The sequence below is a fragment of the Orbicella faveolata genome, unplaced genomic scaffold (genome assembly GCF_042242905.1).
Source record: "Orbicella faveolata isolate gen_17 unplaced genomic scaffold, um_ofav_v1 contig_2, whole genome shotgun sequence".
Taxonomy (NCBI): Eukaryota; Metazoa; Cnidaria; class Anthozoa; order Scleractinia; family Merulinidae; genus Orbicella; species Orbicella faveolata.
Genome location: NW_028301547.1, coordinates 17,196,573 through 17,221,888, shown reverse-complemented (window position 1 = coordinate 17,221,888; position 25,316 = coordinate 17,196,573). Strand labels below are relative to the sequence as shown.

The window sequence follows — 25,316 nt, the reverse complement described above, 5'->3', positions numbered from 1 at the left end:
TTCTAAAGGCGAAGCCCGACAGGTGTCTCTGTTGGTTTCGAAAGTATTCAATTGTTTCGAAACTGACAGGATATTATAATTCATATCCACCACGAAACTTAAATTGTAAACCTTGAAATCAGAAGGCGTTTACCTAACTGTTATTGTCGCGAGCATCAAGAACTAAGTGACTAATGCAGAAAGAATTTCACAGATTCAATCAACCAGTTGGATTCTTCAGACGGCAAGCTCAGGGTACAAGTGGTATCAAAAAGATTTCCTTTGTCGAATAAGATGAGTAGAAGTACACTGATAGAGGTGTTTGGTCATGTCGTGTTCAGTTTTACACGAGGAGTCACAGAGCACTACAACACACAAGAACCTGAATACACGGCGGAGTCTTTGGGCTACGATCCTCTACAAAGTACAGGTCGAGAATGGTATTATCACCCTGTTGATGAGCTTATTTACCAGGAGTACAGCGACAGAGAAACTGCAAGCTTTAATTTTCCAGCATATGGTGGGCTTGATATCAGGGTAATAAACGCGTGCTCCACAGAAGACAACGAAGAAATGCAGGAAGATCAACGACATCAAGATAGCGCAATGACTTGGAAGCGATTCAGACCAACTGCTCTCAGAACAATATGGAAATCAATGTACAATGGAGCTTTGATCTCACTTCTGACCGCAATCGTCGTGGGTTTGGTATACATGTCGATCTCTTACGTCTGTTATAACACTTTGCACTGCTGTGAATTTTACTCAGGAACACAACCAATTCCAGAGAAAGTACAGTGGATAAGAACAACATCCACCGTGATCTCTTGCGCCTTCCTTTACATCTGGTACTTTACAAGCATGCTATTTCTTTTTCGCCCATATCAATTAATGGGAGTAAAAAGAAAACTTCTCCTAGTTTGCTGCCTTATTTACTGTTTGGATTCACTTTATCGTTTTGCTTTACAAGCCCTGGGAATATCTCATTCGCAGGTTTCCTCTTTACAGAAGATTCCAGTCAACATTTTGTTTCTTCTCAGTGTATGTTGGCAAGTCTATCTCCTAACGAATCACCTTTGCATACGGTTAAGGAGACGCCGGGTCACTTTGTTCTTCCAAATGATAATACCCGGCTGTTTTTGTTTCATATTTGCCATTATTTCCACCTCTTTTATTTACCCAGTCTACAACAAGGAAAACAAAGAGGGCAAACTGCTGATCGCAGTCTTTGCTCCTCTCATTGCAGTCGTTCTCAAAGTAATCTCGCGAATTTCTGTCCAGCGGTTGTGGAACATTGCCCATCCGGGATATTCGTATGTCTTACTGGCGCCGTTATATTGTGGCTCAGCGGTTTTACTTCGAATTTTACAAGCGGATCTTGGCAGTTTGCAACCAATCGCCATTCTTGGAATAATTCACGGCGCTGCAGAAGTCATAGAACGAAGTACCATGGTTGTGATTGATCATATTTGTCACGTAATCTGGAAAAGAACATCAGCTCCTTGGGGAAGTTTTCGTACTCCTCGCCGTGAGAGACTGATGGCTGATATCACTATCATGAGCATGTTGTATGAATCAACTGCTATAGTGTCTGTTAACGGCTTTCTGTACTTGTATCAATATATATACTTAAAAGACGATTCCCTTTTAGAACTGCTGCAGTCTTTTGCTATCGCAACTTCAGTTCAACTGGTGATCGAGTGGTTTTTCACCAGCGTCTCTCTCGCGATCGAGACTCGCTATCAGAATATAGCTGTCATGGCTGTTTGGCGAAGAAGATGGAAAAGACATATCTTCGTAGCGATTGTAAATGCAGTTCCTCTGGCTATGTGGATTAGCACGAATCTTTTAGTAATTCTACATGAGCGCTTTGAAAAGTCCTCATATCAGCCTTGCAGAATGCCGTTCACTCAGGGAATGTTTGTCAAGACAAGATACCGTAATGATTCGATTTAGTGCTCTCCTTGCAACAGGCCATTTTCGAGTTTCCTTTTGCCTCTGTGTCAAAATAAGTCCGCGTGACGTGCGAAGCCATTCATATGAAAATGTGTTCCTCCTACAGGTTCATTGTCATGCGAATCAAATTCATTTTCATATGAAAGGTTTTCAACGTAGACTCGTTTTGATACAGAGGCACGTGGTAACTCGGAAATGGCTTATTATATTGCGCCAGAGCGAAAGAGGGGGGAAGGGGAGGGAGGGTTCCAGACATTGACATACAACCCTACTTAGACTGATTAGACAAATGAATCATATACCTAGTGAGTAGTCTGCTTTCTCATCAGTCTAATCATTATGTTCAACAAAATTTTATACGGAATAAAGAAGGAAATGGTGTTCTTACTATAAGAGCCCCCATTGTTTGTTACAGCTCTTGAGTTAAAGTATCTGCGGTTTTTCATCGAAGTGTTGTATCACAGATGCATATATTCAAAGAGAAATAAGCTCCCCTTCCCTAATAAGGGTCTGATAAGCGTTCCATCTCAATTAAGCGCCTTCTTTGAGCTACCAAAAGTAAATTAGCACTAAATCTAATTACGGTACCAAGGAACAGTCCGAAAATATGATGGGCGACGCAAAATCAATCACCTACGCTGTTTTCTCGACTGTCCTGCGATGGGTTTTTCTTATTTTGATAGGTCGCAGTGTTATCGTTTTCGAAAGTAACAGAAAGAACTCACTGACAACTCTAACAGACAGCTGTTAGAGCTGTGTTTTATTACTTAAGAGTCGGCATGATTTGTAATTATACTACAATCGTAAACTCCAGTAGCTTTAACTTAGTTCAATTAGTAACTTATTCAGTTTTAATACGATTTGTCAATTACAAGTTTAAACCTAGTTTAAGTTGAGAATTTCAGTCCGTTTTGACCATAAAGAGGTAATTTCTTCAAAATAAGAAAATTACTGTTTAAGCGTTTTCAAGGCGTATGAGACAAATATCAGGATATTTAATGATATCTACATGATAGTTTCCGGGAAATTTAGGAAATGTGGAAATATTTGTAACTTTTGATATTTGGGGATATTTCCTAAACTTTGTTTTCAATCATTTTCAAGAAAATTGCTCAGTACATTGCAGTACTAATCCAGCTTTGCGGTTCTTATCTGGAAAAGGTATTCCAGGTCGGTCATTCTCCAAAATGGCGGCCGATGAGAACTGTTAGCAGGCTGAATCGCCTAGGATTCTTGGTGTCCTTATTTCTACAATAATGTCGTAATATATCAAACTCGAAAGACCGTGTTTGACCACATTTCCAAACACCGAGAAGAGTGTTGAAATTACGACGCGCAGCAGAGTACATTTGACGAACGTCGAGGTGTTTGGAAATGTGGTTATTATAAACACTTTCTTGAGCGTTTGATATATTTTCTCAATCGAATCTAAACTAAGGAGAAAACGAGGAAATAAAATCGTAGAAATCTATACTAATTAAGATCAGATATCCAAACACCCTCACGATCATGATTTTGTGTTTAAACTTGAGGCATTATTAATGAGTTTGAGAAGTAAAAAGCTTAAGTATACAGTTCTTCAGCTTCTACAAGTGACATAATTCATTCAAATTGTGTTTTGAGAAAAAAAGATAGTTGGAGATGTTTTCAGGATATTTAGAAAAAGTTTCCGAATTTCCGGGAAGATAGTTTGACGATATTAAGTGATATGGTGGATAGGCCTAGTTTTTGTTTTCCCGAGCAACGGTCAAAATGTTTGAACAACAAGTTCATCGTAAAAAAGGGGTGGCTGTAATTGGGGTTCCAGTAGTTTCAGCTTTTTTATCGTATTTATATTAACTTAACAATAAATGTGCTAACCAGTTAAGTTGGTATTTTAACTTTTTTTTACGACAACTGCAGAAATTCTCGCACGCTCATCGGTAATTTTCATTGTCAATAAGTGGACAGACACATGAGTTTATAATTTATGCGATGCGACAACGAGCGAGAGCGGGCAATTTAACCATTTTTTTATCGTAAAAAACAAATTAACGTCAGTGTTTTATGCGTCTGTCCTGTTATTAACAATGAATTTCGTCATAACATTGCGGATCCACTCGGCTATCGTCTCGTGGATCCACAACTACTTTGACAATGTTATAATGAAATTCATGATCAACAACAGGACAGACGCACGAAAACCTGACGTCAATTTGTTAATTCAACTATGAATATAAAACAACTTCTGTTCTATTCACAATTTTGTTCAATACAGTGCCCAAATAGATCTATGGGACCAATCCTGAAGAACTTCAATACAACAACGTTAATGGATCAGTCAGTTAATTGGCGATGATTGAGTGGTTAATAGTATAACATTACAATTAATCAATATTGAGACCACACATGCTATCATAGCCAGTGTAGTAGTGATCTTACCTAAGCCAACCCATCCATGGATTTCTTTTTTTCAAAAAAAATTAGCAATAATAGTCATCATCATCATCATCAAAGTGAAATAGTCTATTATCAGCATTATCACTGAAGTCGCCCTTTACTAGAAATCAATGTCTACCTGAAGACCGAGGAAATACAGAAAGTAAAAAAAAAAAATACTTGTTTACAGTGTAACCATGACTGGATTCATGTTTACAGAGGACTATTAAGTTTATATTGCACCATTGAATTGCTGGAGGAACAGCATCCTAATAGTTTGTGCATGGCATTTTCCTGTCTGAGAGGATTAATGCACCCCTGATCTGAGATGTACGTCTCGTCAATGACATTGGATCCATATTAAAAGCGTAGCCATTTTTTTTAGTGCACTCATTCGTTTAAACTTAAACCGTTTGATTACCATGTTCCTCTTCAAGACGTGACATAAGATTTCGACTCTGGCACACTGACAACACTGACAACACTGACAACTACAAAAGGACAGAACGAAACAAGACTCACCAACAGCCAGACAGATAGTCTCTTTTTTTGTTCAGAATGTTTAGTGTAAATAAACTATACGAAGCACCCTGTCATGAGCTCACTGGACTATGTTGATGACTTTGCTAGTGTAGGCTGTTTGATGGGTTAACAGCAATCAGGAATATTTCAAAGAAGAATAATTTTTTGAAAGAAGCACTTGTTTTGTCTTACAGTTAAACAACCACTGGGGGCTAGGGGATTCATTAAACAATCCGAGGAACGGACAACCTTGGACCACCAGTTAACAAATAGATTCCATGTTGCCATGCATCTGTTCAGTAATAGATCACAGATGATGTCAAAATGTGGTAACAACAATAAAGTGATACATGAGGTGATAGCCGAGTGTGTCACTGATGTTCTTGCCACATTTTGAAATTTTCTGACCTATTACTAAGCAGACGCACAGCAACATGGAATCTACTTGTTTTGTATGATAGAGAAAAAAAAAACATTGTTAATGAAGTCATCTATCCATTTGTCCTTCAACAGATCAGAGGTAAGAATCAATCCAAATGTGAGAATAATAATCATTCGACCTATTATAAAAATCATAAAATTAAAAATTATAGGTATACCGAGTGACGATATCATTTTAATCCACAAGTGTGATATCATGTGTGATATCACTTTTGAACCTTTAACTGTACTTTAATGTTGCTGTATGATCGAAACATCTTCGGATCTTCCTCGGACGACTACGGCAATCTTCGGCTATCTTCAAAAATTTTCGGACATTTTCGGGAAATGTTGGGAAACGTCCTGTGGCCTTCGGACAACTTTTGGAGAGTCTTCAGAAATCTTTGGAAACTAGTCGGAAGTCTTCGGAAAATTGTCATAAACGTCGTTATTAGTATATTGATGTATTGTGGGGATTTTATATAAATAAAAAGAAAATTACATGGTCGCTTGGACATACGGAATTTTCCTTCTTATGCTGAAGATTATTCCACTCGTTTCCTACACTCACTCATGAAATATTCACCCCTCGAAGAGAGATTTCATATCTCCGCGCGGCCATGTACACAATAATGAGTATGACCTCAAGAAGCAAAACCACCAAAATATATTTTCATTGTTGGAAAACTAAAAATGATAAAAATGCTATATAAGTACACTGCATTTTAAACTACGTGTTTTGATGAGCTACGCATGCGTGAGTTTGTGATCTAAAATTGAAAACGTCTGCCAGAACAAAAATAGTCTCTCCACAGACGTTTAGATTTTTGCTTCGAGTGTTTTGGCTTAAACAATGAAACCCTCTAGTTTTGTCTTTTCCCAAGGCCACTGCAACTCTCTGCGTTTGAGCAGTTAATACGTTTTCTACTGGTCTCGAAGAACTCGATCAACGCAAAACATACAACACTGAGCAGAGGGTCTGTGAACATTATAATCATCATCAGGATCAAAACCTCTTGAAAAAAGTCACTAAAAGCCAACTAAATTCTTGTACAAGCGAAAGCAGAGAATCTTAATTCGAGTACATTTTAACCAGAAATGCAGTAAAATCACCATGGTGGGTGCCCTTAAATTTGGTATCACTTTAAGCAACTAATTATTCATTATGCCCTCTCAGAACTGATTAACGCTTTTGTTTTCGTTTAGCTTTCAAAACAAACTCTCATTCTTACCTCTAGTTGACGAAACAGCTAACGCAACCTTTTAGTAAACGACGATCTCAACTAGGAACGAAAGCGTTTTTATCCTTTTCACGTTTTGGTTTCCAACGTATGTTGGAAACGATTGTTCTACAAGGAATTGGAGTGGTAATTTTAAATGGAGAGAGAAGTAGTTACGCACTCTCTATTAATTTTGGTTCTATTTCCTGAAAATTAACATAGGTACTGATTAGATTGCTAAACAAACCCTTTAGCAAAATTTGAGTCAGTTTGCACGTTCAGTATGCTAATTTTCAGCCCTAGCTTACTTAAATATTCGCTTTCTTATATTTTTTTTTCTTGATAATGGCGTCATGACCACTTTGAAACGCCGAGTGTTAAATCTCTCAGTCATTTCTGAATATCTCTGCTTAAATCTCTTTTGATCAAAAATTAAAACTTACGTCCAAAATTTTTAAAATATACAGTCCTAAGAGAACGAAAAGAAACCGAATTTAAAAGTCGAAAAAAAATTAAGATATTCTTCTACCGAGGAACTAAATATCCTAAATTCAATAATGGCGAAAAATAACATTCTCTAAAAAGATTATAATCTAAGTAAACAAAATTTTTTAATTCACATATATTGGGCAATTGCATCGTTGCTCTAGAACTTCTTTAGGGTTCTTTGTTTTTATTCGTATGTTTCTGATTGTTTCAACTCAGTGTTCAGGTTATGTGTCAGTCAATTCCTGCAGTGCACATCCCCGCCCCCCCCCCCCCCCCCACCCCCGGGCTAACACCCGGGCATTAGCATTTCTTTTTAAATAAATGGGCAAATTCCCCGGGGTGGGGACACATAAGCTGTCTAAAAGCCCCGGGGTGGGGACGAAGAATGAGGGCAAATGCCCCGCCCCCGGGATCGACGCCTTCCAACACCTCTGCAGTTTTTTTATTAATCAGAGAATAAAGCGTGCAACTGTTCAGTATTTTAATGCAACGGTAAGACTTCAAGGACAACAGTACGTGTTAGTTGATTCCAATTATATTTATTTCTTTATATTTGTTTTTCAAAGTTTGCTAGAGGATAGCTGGGATCGCGGCGGACGTGCCTTCAGCCGCGAGCGATGATAGGTGCCTGTTTTCGCAGGCTACTTTTTCTGTGAAGAATCAAGACATTTTAAATGATAATGCATTGCATTTTAAGCTCACAAGATCTGTCTTGAAGATCGCATCATTTGAATTCGCAAACCTTAAGTATTTTAACTTCACTTTCATGAATTTAAAAAATGCTGGGCTAGTTTTGAATGCGAAATGCAAAATAGTCGTGTTCACGACAGTGATTGTTTTGTGATAAACAAAATATAGTTCACCTTGTCGCTTATATTTATATGCTTACAAGTAATGAAGAAATATCTAAAATTAAGAAAACACACCTTTACAACATCTACAAGTTTCTCTAGTCCCTGACGGACAATTCATCGTTCGACAAATGCCTCGTCTTTCCCGATGAACTCATCCATGGCACTTTCGATAACACGTGTGTCAAATGCCCGGGGGTCGCCCCGGGGTGCGCAAATGCCCAGCCCCCGGGCCGCGATAATATTGCAGATGCCCCACCCCCGGGACTGACAACGTGAGCAAATGCCCCGCGGTTGCCTGGGGGGAGATGGGCACTGCTGGAATTGACTAATGCATTAGATCACAATAATGTACCTTAATAATTAACGCTATGTTTACCAAAGCCGCCAGTGTTACGGTAAATCTCGGTATAAAGAAGTCCGCATTTCTAAAGGCGAAGCCCGACAGGTGTTCCTGTTGGTTTCGAAAGTATTCAATTGTTTCGAAACTGACAGGATATTATAATTCATATCCACCACGAAACTTAAATTGTAAACCTTGAAATCAGAAGGCGTTTACCTAACTGTTATTGTCGCGAGCATCAAGAACTAAGTGACTAATGCAGAAAGAATTTCACAGATTCAATCAACCAGTTGGATTCTTCAGACGGCAAGCTCAGGGTACAAGTGGTATCAAAAAGATTTCCTTTGTCGAATAAGATGAGTAGAAGTACACTGATAGAGGTGTTTGGTCATATCGTGTTCAGTTTTACACGAGGAGTCACAGAGCACTACAACCCACAAGAACCTGAATACACGGCGGAGTCTTTGGGCTACGATCCTCTACAAAGTACAGGTCGAGAATGGTATTATCACCCTGTTGATGAGCTTATTTACCAGGAGTACAGCGACAGAGAAACTGCAAGCTTTAATTTTCCAGCATATGGTGGGCTTGATATCAGGGTAATAAACGCGTGCTCCACAGAAGAAAACGAAGAAATGCAGGAAGATCAACGACATCAAGATAGCGCAATGGCTTGGAAGCGACTCAGACCAGCGGCTCTCACAACAATATGGAAATCAATGTACAATGGAGCTTTGATCTCACTTCTGACCGCAATCGTCGTGGGTTTGGTATACATGTCGATCTCTTACGTCTGTTATAACACTTTGCACTGCTGTGAATTTTACTCAGGAACACAACCAATTCCAGAGAAAGTACAGTGGATAAGAACAACATCCACCGTGATCTCTTGCGCCTTCGTCTACATCTGGTACTTTACAAGCATGCTATTTCTTTTTCGCCCATATCAATTAATGGGAGTGAAAAGAAAACTTCTCCTAGTTTGCTGCCTTATTTACTGTTTGGATTCACTTTATCGTTTTGCTTTACAAGCCCTGGGAATATCTCATTCGCAGGTTTCCTCTTTACAGAAGATTCCAGTCAACATTTTGTTTCTTCTCAGTGTATGTTGGCAAGTCTATCTTCTAACGAATCACCTTTGCATACGGTCAAGGAGACGCCGGGTCACTTTGTTCTTCCAAATGATAATACCCGGCTGTTTTTGTTTCATATTTGCCATTATTTCCACCTCTTTTATTTACCCAGTCTACAACAAGGAAAACAAAGAGGGCAAACTGCTGATCGCAGTCTTTGCTCCTCTCATTGCAGTCGTTCTCAAAGTAATCTCGCGAATTTCTGTCCAGCGGTTGTGGAACATTGCCCATCCGGGATATTCGTATGTCTTACTGGCGCCGTTATATTGTGGCTCAGCGGTTTTACTTCGAATTTTACAAGCGGATCTTGGCAGTTTGCAACCAATCGCCATTCTTGGAATAATTCACGGCGCTGCAGAAGTCATAGAACGAAGTACCATGGTTGTGATTGATCATATTTGTCACGTAATCTGGAAAAGAACATCAGCTCCTTGGGGAAGTTTTCGTACTCCTCGCCGTGAGAGACTGATGGCTGATATCACTATCATGAGCATGTTGTATGAATCAACTGCTATAGTGTCTGTTAACGGCTTTCTGTACTTGTATCAATATATATACTTAAAAGACGATTCCCTTTTAGAACTGCTGCAGTCTTTTGCTATCGCAACTTCAGTTCAACTGGTGATCGAGTGGTTTTTCACCAGCGTCTCTCTAGCGATCGAGACTCGCTATCAGAATATAGCTGTCATGGCTGTTTGGCGAAGAAGATGGAAAAGACATATCTTCGTAGCGATTGTAAATGCAGTTCCTCTGGCTATGTGGATTAGCACGAATCTTTTAGTAATTCTACATGAGCGCTTTAAAAAGTCCTCATATCAGCCTTGCAGAATGCCGTTCACTTAGGGAATGTCTGTCAAGACAAGATACCGTAATGATTCGATTTAGTGCTCTCCTTGCAACAGGCCATTTTCGAGTTTCCCCTTGCCTCTGTGTCAAAACAAGTCCGCGTGACGTGCGAAGCCATTCATATGAAAATGTGTTCCTCCTACAGGTTCATTGTCATGCGAATCAAATTCATTTTCATATGAAAGGTTTTCAACGTAGACTCGTTTTGATACAGAGGCACGTGGTAACTCGGAAATGGCTTATTATATTGCCCCGCACGAAAACCTGACGTCAATTTGTTAATTCAACTATGAATATAAAACAACTTCTGTTCTATTCACAATTTTGTTCAATACAGTGCCCAAATAGATCTATGGGACCAATCCTGAAGAACTTCAATACAACAACGTTAATGGATCAGTCAGTTAATTGGTGATGATTGAGTGGTTAATAGTATAACATTACAATTAATCAATATTGAGACCACACATGCTATCATAGCCAGTGTAGTAGTGATCTTACCTAAGCCAACCCACCCATGGATTCTTTTTTTTTTTAAATTAGCAATAATAGTCATCATTATCATCATCATAGTAAAATAGTCTATTATCAGCATTATCACTGAAGTCGCCCTTTACTAGAAATCATTGTCTACCTGAAGACCGAGGAAATACAGAAAGTAAAAAAAAAAATACTTGTTTACAGTGTATCCATGACTGGATTCATGTTTACAGAGGACTATTAAGTTTATATTGCACCATTGAACTATTTGTTTAGAGTGAATCTGTTTGTTTGCAACCTGTTTGTACAGTGTAGTGTGATTGTTTACTCTGTATCAAATCTTTACACTGCATCCTATTGCTGGAGGAACAGTATCCTTATAGTTTGTGCATATCAGTTTCCTGTCTGAGAGGATTAATGCACCCCTGATCTGAGATGTACGTCTCGTCAATGACATTGGATCCATAATAAAAGCGTAGCTATTTGTTTTAGTGCACTCGTTCGTTTACACTTAAACCGTTTCTTTACCATGTTCCTCTTCAAGACGTGACATAAGATTTCGACTCTGGCACAAAGCTTGGTAGAAACTTTGAATTTCAGCAAATGAAGATTCAATGGAAGACAACACTGACAACTACAAAAGGACAGAATGAAACAAGACTCACCAACAGCCAGACAGCTAGTCTCTTTTTTTGTTCAGAATGTTTAGTGTAAATAAACTATACGAAGCACCCTGTCATGAGCTCACTGGACTGTGTTGATGACTTTGCAAGTGTAGGCTGTTTGATGGGTTAACAGCAATCAGGAATATCTCAAAGAAGAATAATTTTTTGAAAGAAGCACTTGTTTTCTCTTACAGTTAAACAACCACTGGAGGCCAGGGGATTCATTAAACAATCCAAGGAATGGACAACCTTGGACCACCAGTTAACAAATAGATTCCATGTTGCCATGCATCTGTTCAGTAATAGATATCACAGATGATGTCAAAATGTGGCAACAACAATAAAATGGTACATGAGGTGATAGCCGAGTGTGTCACTGATGTTCTTGCCACATTTTGAAATTTTCTGTGATTTACTACTAAGCAGACGCACAGCAACATGGAATCTACTTGTTTTGTATGAAAGAGAAACAAAAAAAAACATGGTTAATGACGTCATCTATCCATTTGTCCTCCAACAGATCAGAGGTAAGAACCAGTCAAAATGTGAGAATAATAATTATTCGACCTATTATAAAAATCATAAACAAGGGAATACCAAAGTTAACAGCCAACATTTTGACATCATCATGAAACGATTCTCCAGGCAAAGTGAATCAATTAATGTGGAGATTTGATTTACTTTTTACAGTATCTAGAAATTAGCATAATAACAAAGGGTCACAAGTTCTTCAAGTGAATACCTTTGCGTGAATCGAGTCCGTTTGCACATTTAGAGATGGTTTAAGTTTTCATATAAAAAGAATGCATCTCCTTAATTAATTGAATACCAGTAGATTGCAGGATCAAAAATGATGATGCTACAAATTAACTGATAATAACACACATACTTCAGTGAGTAGATTCCACAAATTGGTTTTCAACAGAATGGGCATGACTATGAAGAGTTGCAAAAGGATTTTCAATCACATTTCAAGGAGCATCAAAAATGATATAAATTCACATACCAGTTGGCCATCTGCCAGTGAGAAGTTTCTTATCCAAGCAATGTTCTCCAGCACTGTTGGAAAGCTAGCTAAGTCTGATGAAATCATGGGCAGAATCTCTGCTGTATTTCTGATAAAGGAGATTAAAACCACTTTTCACCCACTTGTTACCAATAAAATTAGGGAGTGATAAATTGCAGCCCAAATTGTGGGATTCTAGTGCTGTTTGTTATCAAGTGTGGCCAAAATTATTACATCTAAAGATATTGCTTAGACTGCAGACAGTTCTCTGTAACTTGAATTTTCAATTGAAAAGCCTTTTTCTGCAAATGGACATCCCATGGAAAGTTAAAAAACCTTCTTACTTGTGATGTGCTGCATCTATTTCCAAGAATTCTCCTACAAAGGGCTGTTGTAATCTAGAGATGAGTTCATCCTTTTTCTCAATGATGGTAGACAACTGACCAGAGATCTGTTCAAGCTGGTGACACCTACTTCCTGCAAATTAAGTGAAGGAACACATGATGGATTAGACTGCGAATTTGAGGGGTTTTTTTAAGTCTAGCTGATGGTTAATTATCAAATATTAAAATAAATTAATAAATAATTCCCGAATTGACCACTGTGCCAATGGGGTTTTTCACTTACGTCCACGAATAGAGCTTTTTGGGCGACATTATAACCAAACAAAGAAACAAATACTATAAATGAACATACATGTAACATGGTTTAAAATAACAGCTGGCAGGAGGCAGACCAACTGGTTATTTATGAGTTCATGAATAAAAGCATATGAATATTGCAGACTGATTTTTTGCATACTATATTTAATACTTTGGATGTCATCAAAAGAAATACTGAAATGAATCTTGTTATGTCTTCAATACTCTTGTATTGGATATTGTGATCAAACAGTGATATTTTCATAAAATAATCAGCATAAGCCTGTTATGAACAAGCAATATGGCAATCTCTGATGTGCTTTTCAGTTTCAAACAAAGCTGAGAGTTTGCACATGGTTTGTTTCATCTACAATAATTGTACATGAATCTATTTTTACTGAAAAGTAAAAAAGATGTCCAGAAATCATTTTGTCCTTGTACAGGGCTAGACAGGAAAAAACCTTGGGGCCAGCTAGCTCCTAAGTTTTCAGATTTAGTCGACAGCAAAAGTCTTTCAATGAAAAGCATGAAAAGTTAGTCGCCGGTGAAAAAAAATTGGTCGCTTTGGCAACCCGAGCAGACACAATGTTGAGCTCTGTTGTACGCTAATTGATCACTAAACTTGAATGTGTTTTAACAAGGGCAGCTCTCTTGTCCCTCATTCTGACAACTTGAACTAGATGATTTAGTTCTTGGTATCATCCAATTTTCAAAATAAGAACTGAGTTGTGATTTATGAACATCACCAGTCTGAAAGCAGCACACCAGTATATTAGTAGTCTGCAAACCAGGACAATATGATCATTAGCCAGTGAAAAACGAAACCTACCAAGTATGTCCACATGAGTAATGTCCTTTGTTTCAGCTTCCTTTAAATGGCACTGAATTTCCAAATTCACCTTTTCATGTGAAAAAAGAACTTGCTTTAGACTCCAATTTCATTTAATAATTTAATAAAAATCCTGAATACATGTAACCAAGGGCAGAATAACATATTTGCAGAGATGCCAGCCCAAAACAGTCAAAATCTGGGAGGTCGCAAATCTTCCCTGTTGGCAAGTCACAACCCCCAACACAAAGTGTACCTAAACATATTTGAGTTTCACTGATTCAGCCACAAAAAACATCAAATATCCCCCCAAATTGGCTAGAATTGACCAAAATAAGTAAGCCTCTTCAGGGTTCTCCCGAAAGTTTGAAGTAGAGGGAGAATAACTTTGAGTGGGCAGTGGACAACGCCAATAAAAAGACGAGGAGTGGTTTTATCGGAGCCACGTGGAGGGGGGGGGGGGGGGGGGAGAGGGGGTGACCGCAACCTTTTATTGGGGGGCCTGGGAGCCTCCCTGGGAAAATTATGAAATTGGGGTTCTAAAAAGTGCATTTCAGTGTATTTTAAGCAATCATGGTTTCGTTCTTTTGTTAAAGAAAAGCAATTTCACCGAGAAGAACATACGTGTAATGTTGTAAAGTTTATATGAAATATTTCATATATGAACTGCGGTTATAGATGAAAGTGAAGAATGATCATCGCAGTTAATTTTCCAATTTAAGCAACTGGAAAGAAGAAGCCTGAAAAAATCAGGGCTTCAACGGGATTCGAACCCGTGACCTCCGCGATACCGGTGCGATGCTCTACCAACTGAGCTATGAAGCCAAACATTGGGAGCGAGACATGAAGTCAACTCAATTAATTGACCTCACTCCCAATGTGTGGCTTCATAGCTCAGTTGGTAGAGCATTGCACCGGTATCGCGGAGGTCACGGGTTCGAATCCCGTTGAAGCCCTGATTTTTTTCAGGCTTCTTCTTTCCAGTTGCTTAAATTGGAAAATTAACTGCGATGATCATTCTTCACTTTCATACGTGTAATGTATTGTGTTAGTTGAACAGGTTAATCATCGTCATCCGTATCAAATTTGAAAAAAATATCAAAAACGTCAAAAACGTTCTCATTTTGTGGTCAATCACATGTGTAAAAACAGATGACAAAGCCAAACGGGAAAAGAGTTTTCCTGGCATTGAAGGTACTAAATTGAGGTTTGACATTATTTTATTTTGTTAAAACACAAGTTTTGAATGGCTTTAACACAGTGCTAGGGGTGGAATTCATTGAACGTGATGAAGCTTGTGATTGGTAACCGTTGCAAGCGCAAGCCTGAAATACTTGATGAATTTTCCCACGGACTTAAGCTCAGAATTTTTTCTGATTAAGCGTGCAGACCAACATCGACGTTTTGAACCTTTGCGGTAGTTTGGATTTTTTGTTCATGATTTCAAGTGATAAAATTAATACAATCAAACTTAAGCTTGACATACTTTGTAAATGTTTTGCTTTCTAATGAAGCCTTGAAATAGTGCATATATTTATTCATACTTCCCTGCTCGATAAGCTCGCCAGTTTTATATCTCACTTTTAATATTTACACAAACATCTTACAGCTGCTGAGTTTAAAGATTGTGTAAGATCTTGCAAAGTTTGCTTCTTTTGTTGAAAGAAATCTTTGCAGTTATTTTTTCTCGAAAATCCTCCATGTGCGAGCCAAGCACTGGGTTGCTGGAGATACATGTAAAAGAACTAATTTTAATTACATTTTTGAAAGAAAACAACTTATGACCTTCTTTGTGCCATCCCTATTTTCTTTTCAATTTATCCTTGGTACTAAACAGTGATTGCTGGGTTTTTCGCTTCATTTCCAGAGGAAAAATTGAGCTTTAACTTAACCCCGGCTGTCAAATATTTCAGTGCTGCTGTCACAGCTCAGTGCCCACGTCACGTTTTTGGCGGCAATTCTCACAGCCCGAATGATTTCAGATTTCTGTTATCTTACAGCTATAAGAGTTTTTTTTTTAATTGCTACGTATTTGTTGAGAAAATTAGACATACTGTTTTTATGCTTAATTTTATTGAGTTAGGCTCACATTGTTACAAATAAAATTTTTTCATAATTTATTTACTTTAAGTAGCCGGCGCGCCAAGGACGACTAGATGGCAAATTTCGCCGGTTGCCAGAGCTTATGGAGAACTCTGACTCTTCCAGTCATCAGTTAGTTGGGGCGCAGCGTGAAAAACAGCTAGCGAAAAAATTGGGGAGAGGTGCAGCAAGAGAAAGTGTGTGGCCAAACTTAACAAAAGGTCCTTCCGCCCACTTACAGACTGCCTACAGAAGCACGCAAAATGATCATCAGCTTGTGGCCTTCAGTTGTCAGTGGATGCTTCTTTGTCCATGTCTTCGTCAATGCCTATTGCTGTTGTTGCAACTCGTTCAACTGTTCCACTTGGTCTTTCATTATGGCCACAAGAGGAGAAACCACTATGATCATGGAGAAGGGGCTGTCTTTTCCATTCATCGAAGACATTACTCGTGGAAAGAGTTGAAAGGTTAAACTCTTTCCAAAACTGGTGGGAAGGATTGCAAAGACATCTTTACCATTGACCATATTTTCTATGCAATCCCTCTGATCTTCAAGAAGGCACTCCACATGGGGAAAATCTTTCAGCATGTTGTTTATCACAGATTTGAACATCGCATCACTTGTTGAAAGGCCTCTGACTGCCGCCATATCGCATTCCTCATCTGCGTCAGCAATGCTCGAACGTTGACAAATCCTGTCAAAATTGTCCGATCAGAGGGTATAACAGATCCTGGTATACCAGCTCGCCGTTTTTCGTGCTGTGCCCCAACTAGCTGAGCCCCTGGAAGAGGCTAACAATTAGACATAGTGTGAAAATATATTTTTAGATCTTTAGACAACTTCCAATATCCACTCAGGAGATCTGGCAAACTGAACAATCTGGAGAGCACAGAAGAAGCATAAGAGTTGCTTGAGGTGTAACTAAGCACAACTCTAGCTCCTTGGGTGATCTTGGAATTTACCAAGCTCATTATTACTTGATGTGGGAGGTGAGGTGGCCTCATGGTTTAGCAGTTAGTGTGCTTGTCTCTGGATTAAGAGGCCCGGGTTTGAGCCGTGGCTGGGGACATTATGTTGTGTTCTTGGGCAAGACACTTTACTCTCACAGTGCCTCTCTCCACCCAGGTGTATAAATGGGTACCAGCAAACTTAATGCTGGGGGTAACCCTGCAATGGACTAGCATCGCATCCAGGGGGGAGTAGAAATACTCCTAGTCGCTTCATGCTACAGAAACTGGGATAAGCTCCAGCCTGGTGGGCCACTTGGCTCGTATGCAGACTTTACCTACCTATGCCATGAGCATGCATTATTGGATTATGATGCATGCTGACAGACACCGAGTTCAATAACAAGGCTTTTCTAGCTATTTTATAGCTAAGCTCCGGTGGCACAAAGAGCCGCCAAATGGAACCCCATACTCATATAGGAAAGAAAAGGAAGCCCATGAATTGATTTTCTCATGGTTATCATGGCTAGCAGAATTGCTTGTGGCCACGTACACACGACAGCTGTAGCGACGACAGAGCCGCACAAGATGGCAGCCATACTCCAGCTTATAGGTTGACAGAGACATGCAGCCTTTGTTCCCGTCTTTGATATTGGACATTCAAGTTATGGACAATTGACACCTGTCAAAAGAAGGTATCCACTGACCAGTATCACATGACCATATGGCGGGCTCAAGTTTAAAGCTCATTGAGGTCATGCGCTTTTTTTTAAGTTGACCGCTGACCAACTGCTGGCTTTCGATTGGATTGCAGGCTTTTGTCAGGTTAACTTGCTGTAATCTGGGCAGGGTTGTTCAGAAGCCGGTTAATGCTAACTCAGGATTAAAAGTTAAGCGAAGTATAAATTTTTCTTGTATACAAATGTTTTTCACTGCTTATTTTTTGTGTATTTTGAAGTTATTCAAACTCAAAACACAAGGCCAAACAATATAAACAAAAAATCTCACTGCAAAGCTACAAAACTCAAATCAAAAATCGCACTTATTCTGGGTTAGCTTAAGGTGGCTTACTATAGTTTTTCTGAGACTCAGTAGCACACACTAGTATTGCCTACCAGAGGTCAGTATTAATCGGGCATGCAGAAATGACACAAGTAACCCTAAGAAGAAACAAAAACCACTTCAGCACTTGAAAGGCATTAAAAAACACAACAATAGCAACAGTTTCAAACTCTGTTCAAACATGTGTTTAAGCCTAGGGCCAAAAAAATATGACAAAAAAGCTCTATAAATAACCAGTAAAAGAGCTCCAATTACTCTTGCTTTCTCGCACGTAATACGTGGCGTCACATCAGCGCACTTAAATAAAGGGCATGCGCAATTCAATTCTTGCCCAAGGTTGTAGAAGCGAGTCTATGATCAAGGACTGCTCGAAAACCTACCATACAACCCATGATGAAATTTTCACATTTGATTTGTGGGGGTGAATCGCATTTAGAGCCAAAATTTAAAACAAATCTGTAAGACAGATTTTGAGCTATTTTTGGTCTCATAATTTCTTGGTTTGCAGAAAATCTGTCTTACAGATTTTTATTTCACTTTGCATGAATGTTTTAAAAATTTAAAAATCAGAGCCAATTTCTTATCCCTGAAATTTTGAGGTTGGGTCATACGGGTAGATTTTGAGAAAAACCTGATTTAACATACTAGCGCCCAGTCTCTCCTTAGGTACTTGGTCATTCATTTCGGCCATTTCTTGATGTTGAATTGTTCAAGTTTCACATCGAATGGTAAAAGACTTCAGCAAACAGTAAATAGAGAAAGGAATAACATCTTGGAACATTTTTGAAAAGAGTTAGCAGTTGGGCTGTCATAATCCATCAAAACTATAGTAAGCCACCTTAATCGGGCTTTGAACAGCCCAGCCCAGGAGCTTTGTTTTTAGGCTTGGCTAAATCTATACATTAAACAATGATGAGCATCACAGCAAAAATAGGGTGCAAAGAGAAGAATCCATTTCACCACCACTCCATGTTTCTCCCTGTCCCTGGTCAGAGCAGCACTGTTATCTGAAAGTTACCTTGTCTAACGCTTTGCCCAGTCTTGTAATTTCTCTCAGTAATCTTATCAAGGCCACTGAAGGAGAACTTGTATCCACTTTTCTCCTAATTTCTTCCATGTTAACATTCCTCTAAATGAAAAAGAAACAAAACAAGGACCCTTAGGGCTAAGTTTTCAAAACAAATTTGCAAGAGCATGCTGAAACTTTATCAGCAACCAAAGACACCAAAGCCCAGGGGTGGCTACTGTCATATATGGGCTATATAGGTATGTGCCACTGTGGAGGGTATGGTTTTCAAGCAGTTTACTCTAGGATACGTCATATAAATCAGAGCATTTGGGTCTAGAATAGGGTATCATTTTTTGCAAAACTGACCAGTTGGCTGAAGATTTTACCTAGACTAAGGAAACCAGGAATTGCCACTCAGAAATATGAAAAAGTCAAATCGGTAAGTTTAAATTTACGCAAATAAGCCTCCACCGTGTTGATAGATGGGGGGATTTGAGGAGTTTACTCTAGTATAGGGTAGCAAAATTCAACTGAACTAACTCTGGTTTAGGCTAAGGGTCCCTGGGTCCCAGCGGCACATACCCAGAAATTTCCAAAGTACCTCCCGGGCACCAAAGGTAACACCCAGTAAGCCAGTCTCAGTCTTTCTCTTCTTTTTGAGCCTAAAAATTATTTAAGAAAGTTTTAAATACGGGACAAAACGAGGGAAATATTTTACGGGGCGATATAAGCTTACCTACCCTGTCAATGTGACCTGACTTTTCAGCGAAAGTTAGAATATTTTGTAACGAACCGACGTTAATATATGTAGAGGACGGTGACCAAGGGTTCGCTGTCTCCTCAACAAAGGATGAACGCAACATTATCTACTGGAGTCGATAAAATTTAAACTGAAATGAAGTTGAAGCAAAACCACGTTTGCACAAAACAAAAAAAATGGCGGACTTCTGGGAGGGAGTTTAGAACTCCCGCGTCCTGCGCTACAAAAATAACATCGGGGGAGGGTGGGGATTACTTTTTTTTCTTTTCTTTTCTTTTCTTTTCTTTTCTTTTCTTGGAGGACGTATTTCAAACGTTTTATCCAGAATGAAGCCCTCTTTATGATTTGACTTGTTAACCTGTTCTTCGATAACAACTGATCCGGGAAATTTAACTCTTGGAGGTTTACTTGTTAACTTCTTCCTGAGACCTCCTCGCTGAAATCAAGTTTATTGCATCATTGCAACGAGGCTGCAAAATAAACATGGCGGCTGCCTTCGATAAAATTTACAGGATGTACCGTCACTAAATTCATGGCCTGCTTCTACAGAGAAGCAATGAAACCGTTTTTTACAGCTAAGAAAGAAAGGCTGAGCAGTGCAACATGGCTTCCCTCGAGCAGGAACGTCATAGGGATGCTGAGTTCGGCATCGCATTGCCATCGGAACTGTGGTTGGCCATTTTCAAGAAATTTCACCCCGTACACGACGACCTTTTTACGATAAGTTTAGTTTGCAAGAAGTGGCGAGATCTCATCTATACAAATCCCGATCCTACGCTTTGGGAGGACATCACCCTAATAAATCTCAGAAACTGCAGCTACGAGAATGCTACTTTTGTCAGATTCAAAAATATCCTCAGAAAATTTTGCCGTCATATCAAGCTTGTGCGGCTTCAAAAATGCCACGAACTGTTCACAGAAATCCTACTCATTTATACATCTTCCCTGACAGTTTTGAATACTCTTGAAATAACTGGAATGTCATGGTCAAAGAAACTACTTCGAATGTTGAGATGCCCCAAATCACTGAAGACTGTGTTCCTAGAAGCTTCGTTGATATCAGAAGGAATTTTTAATCAAGATGATTTACAGTACATTGTCGAAGGTTTTCCCCAAGTGAAAAGCTTTGGTTTGCAGTATTCAGTTATCAAACCAGATTCTGTCACTGCAGTTAAAGGCGTTGTGTCTTCCAAGTACCGCCACCACGTAACATGTTTGTTGCTAGAGAGAGTGAGAATGGAGTCTTCTGATCTCAAAGACATTATTAAGAATCTGAAAGGGCTAAGGAAATTTGGCTATGGGAATGACCAAATTCATGGTTTGCCATCCATTCAGCTGCTTCAGTTGAACTCTAAATCATTACTGGAAGTGGAGCTCTTCCAAGTTGGAGACTTTGCCAAGTTCCACTTTACATTTCCTCATGCAAAAAAGCTTAGCTTGAATGGTTGTACCTCTGTGGGTGAACTGAGTATTGAAGCATCTGCATTAAGGACTTTGCGTCTATCGCTCTGTGTTGAGGTGCGCAACTTTAGGAGAATCTCTGCAAGCTCCTTACATGAGTTGACAGTTCGAAGATGCAATGCTCTCATTCCAGCTGAACTCATTAGCCTTTTGGTTAGAAATCCAGATATCAAGTTACTAGAGCTTGAGGTGTACTGGTCAAGTTTAAGACTTGATCAGCATGCAACTCCATCACTGGAAAATGTTGCAATATTTGACAATGGTGAGCGTTTGACTGCAGTTGACATTCGCTGTCCTAAACTGCAGGAGTTGCTCATCAAGAAGTCGATGACTAGATCCACCATCTTGAAAGTGGTGTCAGTCTTGTCACAGAATGTCAAGAAGGTTGTTCTTAATGATGTGCCTTATCTTCGGAAAGTCAGCATTGATGCTGAGGAGGTCAAATACCTGGAGGTGAATTTTGAAAGGAGGTTAGATCTCGTCAAGCCAGCTGAATTTACTAAGCTGAATTTTAGAAACAGGTCACGCCCTGTGAAAATTGGCCATCTTGTTTTAAAACGGTGCAATCTCAATGCACTAGCTTTTACCAGTTGTAACATTCAGCACATGTCCTTGGAATATTGCAACCTTGATTGTCCCTTACGTGACATAATCCAGCAGTGTGGCCTTGTCAAGACTCTGACCTTGAGGAACTGTTATGGCCCATGCCAGCTCAATCTGAGTAGTGCGCACCTCAAGGAAGTTCACATTGTCTCCTGCACATCACTGCTAATGGACCACATCAATTTAGCTTGCCCATCTCTTGAAGTGCTCGATGTTTCTGGACTCTCTTTTTTACCAAGTGAGGAAGAAGTGGACGTCATTGCTAGTAATGTCAGAGAGCTGTCTCCATTTCTTGGATCTGTTAAGTTTTCTTGTTAGAAGGCAATACATATCATAGAAATTGATCTGGTTATAGATATTTAGTGGTGTTTAATAATACTGCATTGTTATTTATAATGGAATATAATATTGGATGCATTGTGCATTTATATCAATCTCCAAAAAAGCTGATTAAAACTTCTAAAACTTAAGTATATTTTAAATCTGCTTTTCCTATGAGTCAGTAAAAAAAGGATTGTTATTTATAATAATGGAATATAATACTGCATGTGTTGTGCATTTATATCAGTCTTCAAAAAGCTGATTCAAACTTCCTAAGCTTTAATGTGTTTTCAAAAAGCTTTCCTTATGAGTCAATAAAAAAGTGGACATCAGTGCAATTGTCCACACAGCCAGAGCAACTAGGAGTATTTCTACTCCCCCTGGATGGGATGCTAGTCCATCACAGGGTTATCCCCAAGCATTAAATTCACTGGTACCCATTTAGGCACCTGGTTGGAGAGAAGCACTGTGGGAGGTAGGATTAGGGCAATGACCCTAGCCAGGACTCGAAAGCATAACTGCTCGATCTGGAGTCCAGAGTAGCCTGCTAACCATTCGGCCACCGTGCCTCCACGAAAAGCTGATGAAAACTTCTAAAACTTCAGTGTATTTTTTAACGAGTTTTCTTCATGAGTCAATAATGGGTCGCACTGATTAAAGCCCTGGCCAAACGGAGTCGCTAGTAGACGCAAGTTCTCAACTTGTGTCTACTTGCGACTCCGTTTGGCCAGGCCTTGCGTGCACTTGCGTTGACTTGCGATGACTTGCTCACTATGGTCGAGTTCAAATTTGCACGCAAGTCGACGCAAGTTTTTCACCGTTTGGCCACCCAAACCAAGTCAACGCAAGTTGAGTGACGTCCATTAACCTATTATTAGCCAATGAAATGCAGGATATGTCTGCCTTGAAATGGGTTTTTTTGCGACCAGCGTGTACCTCGCTTGCGAGGAAACTTGCGAGTCCGTTTGGCCACCCGACGCAAGTCTCTACGAGTCCGTTCGAGCAGGGCTTAAGTCTCGTGCAAACTTTGTTTCCGAAAAGAAGCAACAATCTGGCAGGTGGTCATAGCACATCTTCATTGATAACGAAGTTTGAGGAACGTTAGTCACAGAGGTTTTGCCTTACATGTCAGCTTTAGGAAACCAGTCTGTAGTTAGTCTGACAGGCAGGTAGTTGTTAAAATAGCCAGTCAGGAAAGGGTCCAGTCAGTCAGAAGGTTAAGAAGTCGATCAATCGAAGGAATTAGTCTGTTAATCACATGATGATTACAGTCTTGGACGGAAACGAGCACTTCCATGGTTTTAAACAGTCTCCGCTTTCGCCACATTCCACTATCCTTAAAACATCCTTAAAATATCCTTATTTTAGATAGTGCAGGTCCACATCAGGACTTAGCGTCTTGCCAATTTTGATCTCCAACCTGCTTTAGTCAAATGAATTATGTATGTATGTATGTATGTAACAATATTGGCGGTTTCAGAAGCCTTCACCCTTAATAGCGTGTCGAGAGTTCCCGACATGATTTTCATCGACGGTATCTGTCGTTTTAGTGTGAATGTTACGCGAAAACGCAGCAAAAAATGTATGTGTATTTACAGTAAAAAAACAATAGATTTTGTGTAGAATGGAAACGACGTCGACATACTTGTAAAACACATTGCTTGATGTGGCAGGCTTTCTTTCGCAAAGTTCTAGAATATGCTCCTGAAAACCTTCTCAAGTTCAACTGTGCCTCTCAAAGCCCAGGGAGACTCCTTTATAAAAAGAACGGAGATGCCTGTCGAAAACTTTGAAAAGAACCCCTAAGAGGTACCGGGATCCTGCTTTGTAGGGGTGGTTTGAATTTTTTTCACCCCTAATTCGTGTGTTCTCAATTCTCCACTTGTGCTGAGACAACAATTTCTTGACAGACAAATCTAATTCAAGCTGACCTGAACTACCTTTCTCTAACAGAGACCTTGTAAAACCTGCGACCGCTCCTTTTTAACTCGCGAATCACCCGTGAAGAGTAAATAACATTGAGGAAAATTAGCAAAAACTAGTACGAGAGGTAGTCATATGATTTCGGGTGCAATTTGGAATAAATAAGCACAACTACTATTTTAATCCTGACAAAGTGACAAAATTACGTGAGCCCGTGGCACTCGTGTTACCCAGTTCAGCAATGGTGTAACACCAGGAGCCATAATCGGGGACGGAGACAGTAAGCGCGCGCCATTTCTAGTATTGGGGTTGTCCCCATGATATGGGACAATAATTCTATTTTTAGAACAAATTGCGCCATCGCCTGCGGCACACGCGCGTACATGCTGCGAGGATTTTTGCGGATGTCGCGCGGGGGAAATGGTGTCCGAAATTCCCGAAATTTTTCATGTTTTTCAGTTGGCCCACAACTCAACGCGTTTACGCCTGTTGGGATTTTGCTCGTCGTAAGCTGCTCCAGTTTGAGTGAAGTAAGACAGTGTCGAATTTAGGTATGTTCCGCTTTAAGCTTATATATATCGTTGACCAAGTTGTGTTCCGAGGGATGGTTCTTTTACATGAGCTGTACATTACTCCACTTTAAATTTCACATAAGTTGAAGATAAACAGCTTTTCCATTACACAGCGAAAAACTAGCTGGATATATTTAGATATAGCAGAGCTTCAGGACTTCATAGTTTCCTGGCTCCTCTTGCCACACGCTTGCGAGGAATTTGCCAGTCTATCGCGACTGAAAAGTAAAACAAAATAATGGCTAGTTTGGTCAGTTTGAGTTTCGCCTGAATTGTAAGCAACGCTTGATGTTTCATCAAGGCCTAGTAACTTTACGTCCGCAGATACTGCTCAGTTTTATCCGTGTAAAAATCCAGTAAATTCTCTGTTGTCGATGAATTAGAGCGCCCGCCGATACGTGTTTTGTACAGTCAGTAAACATGACAAATTGTACTTCCGCCGCACTTTCGTGTGAAAGCGTACATCGAACTCAAACATCAACTCTATAGTTTTTAAATATGTTTAAGATTGATAAATGTTTGAGAACATATTAAAAGCTAAGCTGAAAATATGTGAATAAAGCAGAAATAATCAGCAAAGTTACGATGACGTTTTCTTTAATCAACTTCGAATAACGATTTCGATTTTGTTGATCGAGTTATCAAAACTCCTTGTCTATTTTCATTTTCGCAGTGTAAAACTTCACTGTGCTTATGTTGAGGAAACACACATGATGTTAGCAGCCTTTTTTTGCGTTCCGTTTGTTGCAGCATCTCAGAACAAAAGATAACGAAAGA

General features: G+C 39.5%; 4 protein-coding genes across 4 annotated transcripts; 3 read left to right on the top strand and 1 right to left on the bottom strand.

Moving 5' to 3' along the window:
- The first annotated feature begins 14 nt into the window (after positions 1-14).
- On the top strand, positions 15-3,798 carry LOC149112200 (uncharacterized). The gene has a single exon (XM_089289989.1). The coding sequence runs from the start codon at positions 274-276 to the stop codon at positions 1,933-1,935; it is 1,662 nt and encodes a 553-aa protein (XP_089146115.1). The 5' UTR covers positions 15-273; the 3' UTR covers positions 1,936-3,798.
- Positions 3,799-8,228: 4,430 nt separating this feature from the next.
- LOC149112199 (uncharacterized) lies at positions 8,229-10,448 on the top strand. The gene has a single exon (XM_089289987.1). It carries the CDS (start codon positions 8,555-8,557, stop codon positions 10,172-10,174), a length of 1,620 nt encoding a protein of 539 aa, XP_089146113.1. The 5' UTR covers positions 8,229-8,554; the 3' UTR covers positions 10,175-10,448.
- Positions 10,449-10,699: 251 nt separating this feature from the next.
- Positions 10,700-19,926, bottom strand: LOC110061667 (uncharacterized). Its single transcript, XM_089289988.1, has 6 exons — positions 19,640-19,926; positions 18,909-19,019; positions 13,799-13,868; positions 12,673-12,805; positions 12,329-12,437; positions 10,700-11,291 (listed from the first exon to the last, which is right to left on the bottom strand). The coding sequence occupies exons 1-6, from the start codon at positions 19,760-19,762 to the stop codon at positions 11,169-11,171; spliced, it is 669 nt and encodes a 222-aa protein (XP_089146114.1). The 5' UTR covers positions 19,763-19,926; the 3' UTR covers positions 10,700-11,168.
- A 12-nt stretch (positions 19,927-19,938) lies between these two features.
- On the top strand, positions 19,939-22,403 carry LOC110061665 (uncharacterized). The gene has a single exon (XM_020768517.2). The coding sequence runs from the start codon at positions 20,263-20,265 to the stop codon at positions 22,039-22,041; it is 1,779 nt and encodes a 592-aa protein (XP_020624176.2). The 5' UTR covers positions 19,939-20,262; the 3' UTR covers positions 22,042-22,403.
- Positions 22,404-25,316: the final 2,913 nt, after the last annotated feature.

Bases quoted from the DNA above. Each gene is read 5' to 3' on its own strand.
- LOC110061667 (XM_089289988.1), bottom strand. From the start codon at position 19,762: ATGTTGCGTTCATCCTTTGTTGAGGAGACAGCGAACCCTTGGTCACCG. The intron at 19,020-19,639 runs GTAGGTAAGCTT...TTTTTCATTTAG, and splicing joins AGTCAGGTCACATTGACAGG to AGGAATGTTAACATGGAAGA. The intron at 11,292-12,328 runs GTATGTGAATTT...GTCCTTTTGTAG, and splicing joins CACTGGCAGATGGCCAACTG to TTGTCAGTGTTGTCTTCCAT.
- LOC110061665 (XM_020768517.2), top strand. From the start codon at position 20,263: ATGGCTTCCCTCGAGCAGGAACGTCATAGGGATGCTGAGTTCGGCATC.
- LOC149112200 (XM_089289989.1), top strand. From the start codon at position 274: ATGAGTAGAAGTACACTGATAGAGGTGTTTGGTCATGTCGTGTTCAGT.
- LOC149112199 (XM_089289987.1), top strand. From the start codon at position 8,555: ATGAGTAGAAGTACACTGATAGAGGTGTTTGGTCATATCGTGTTCAGT.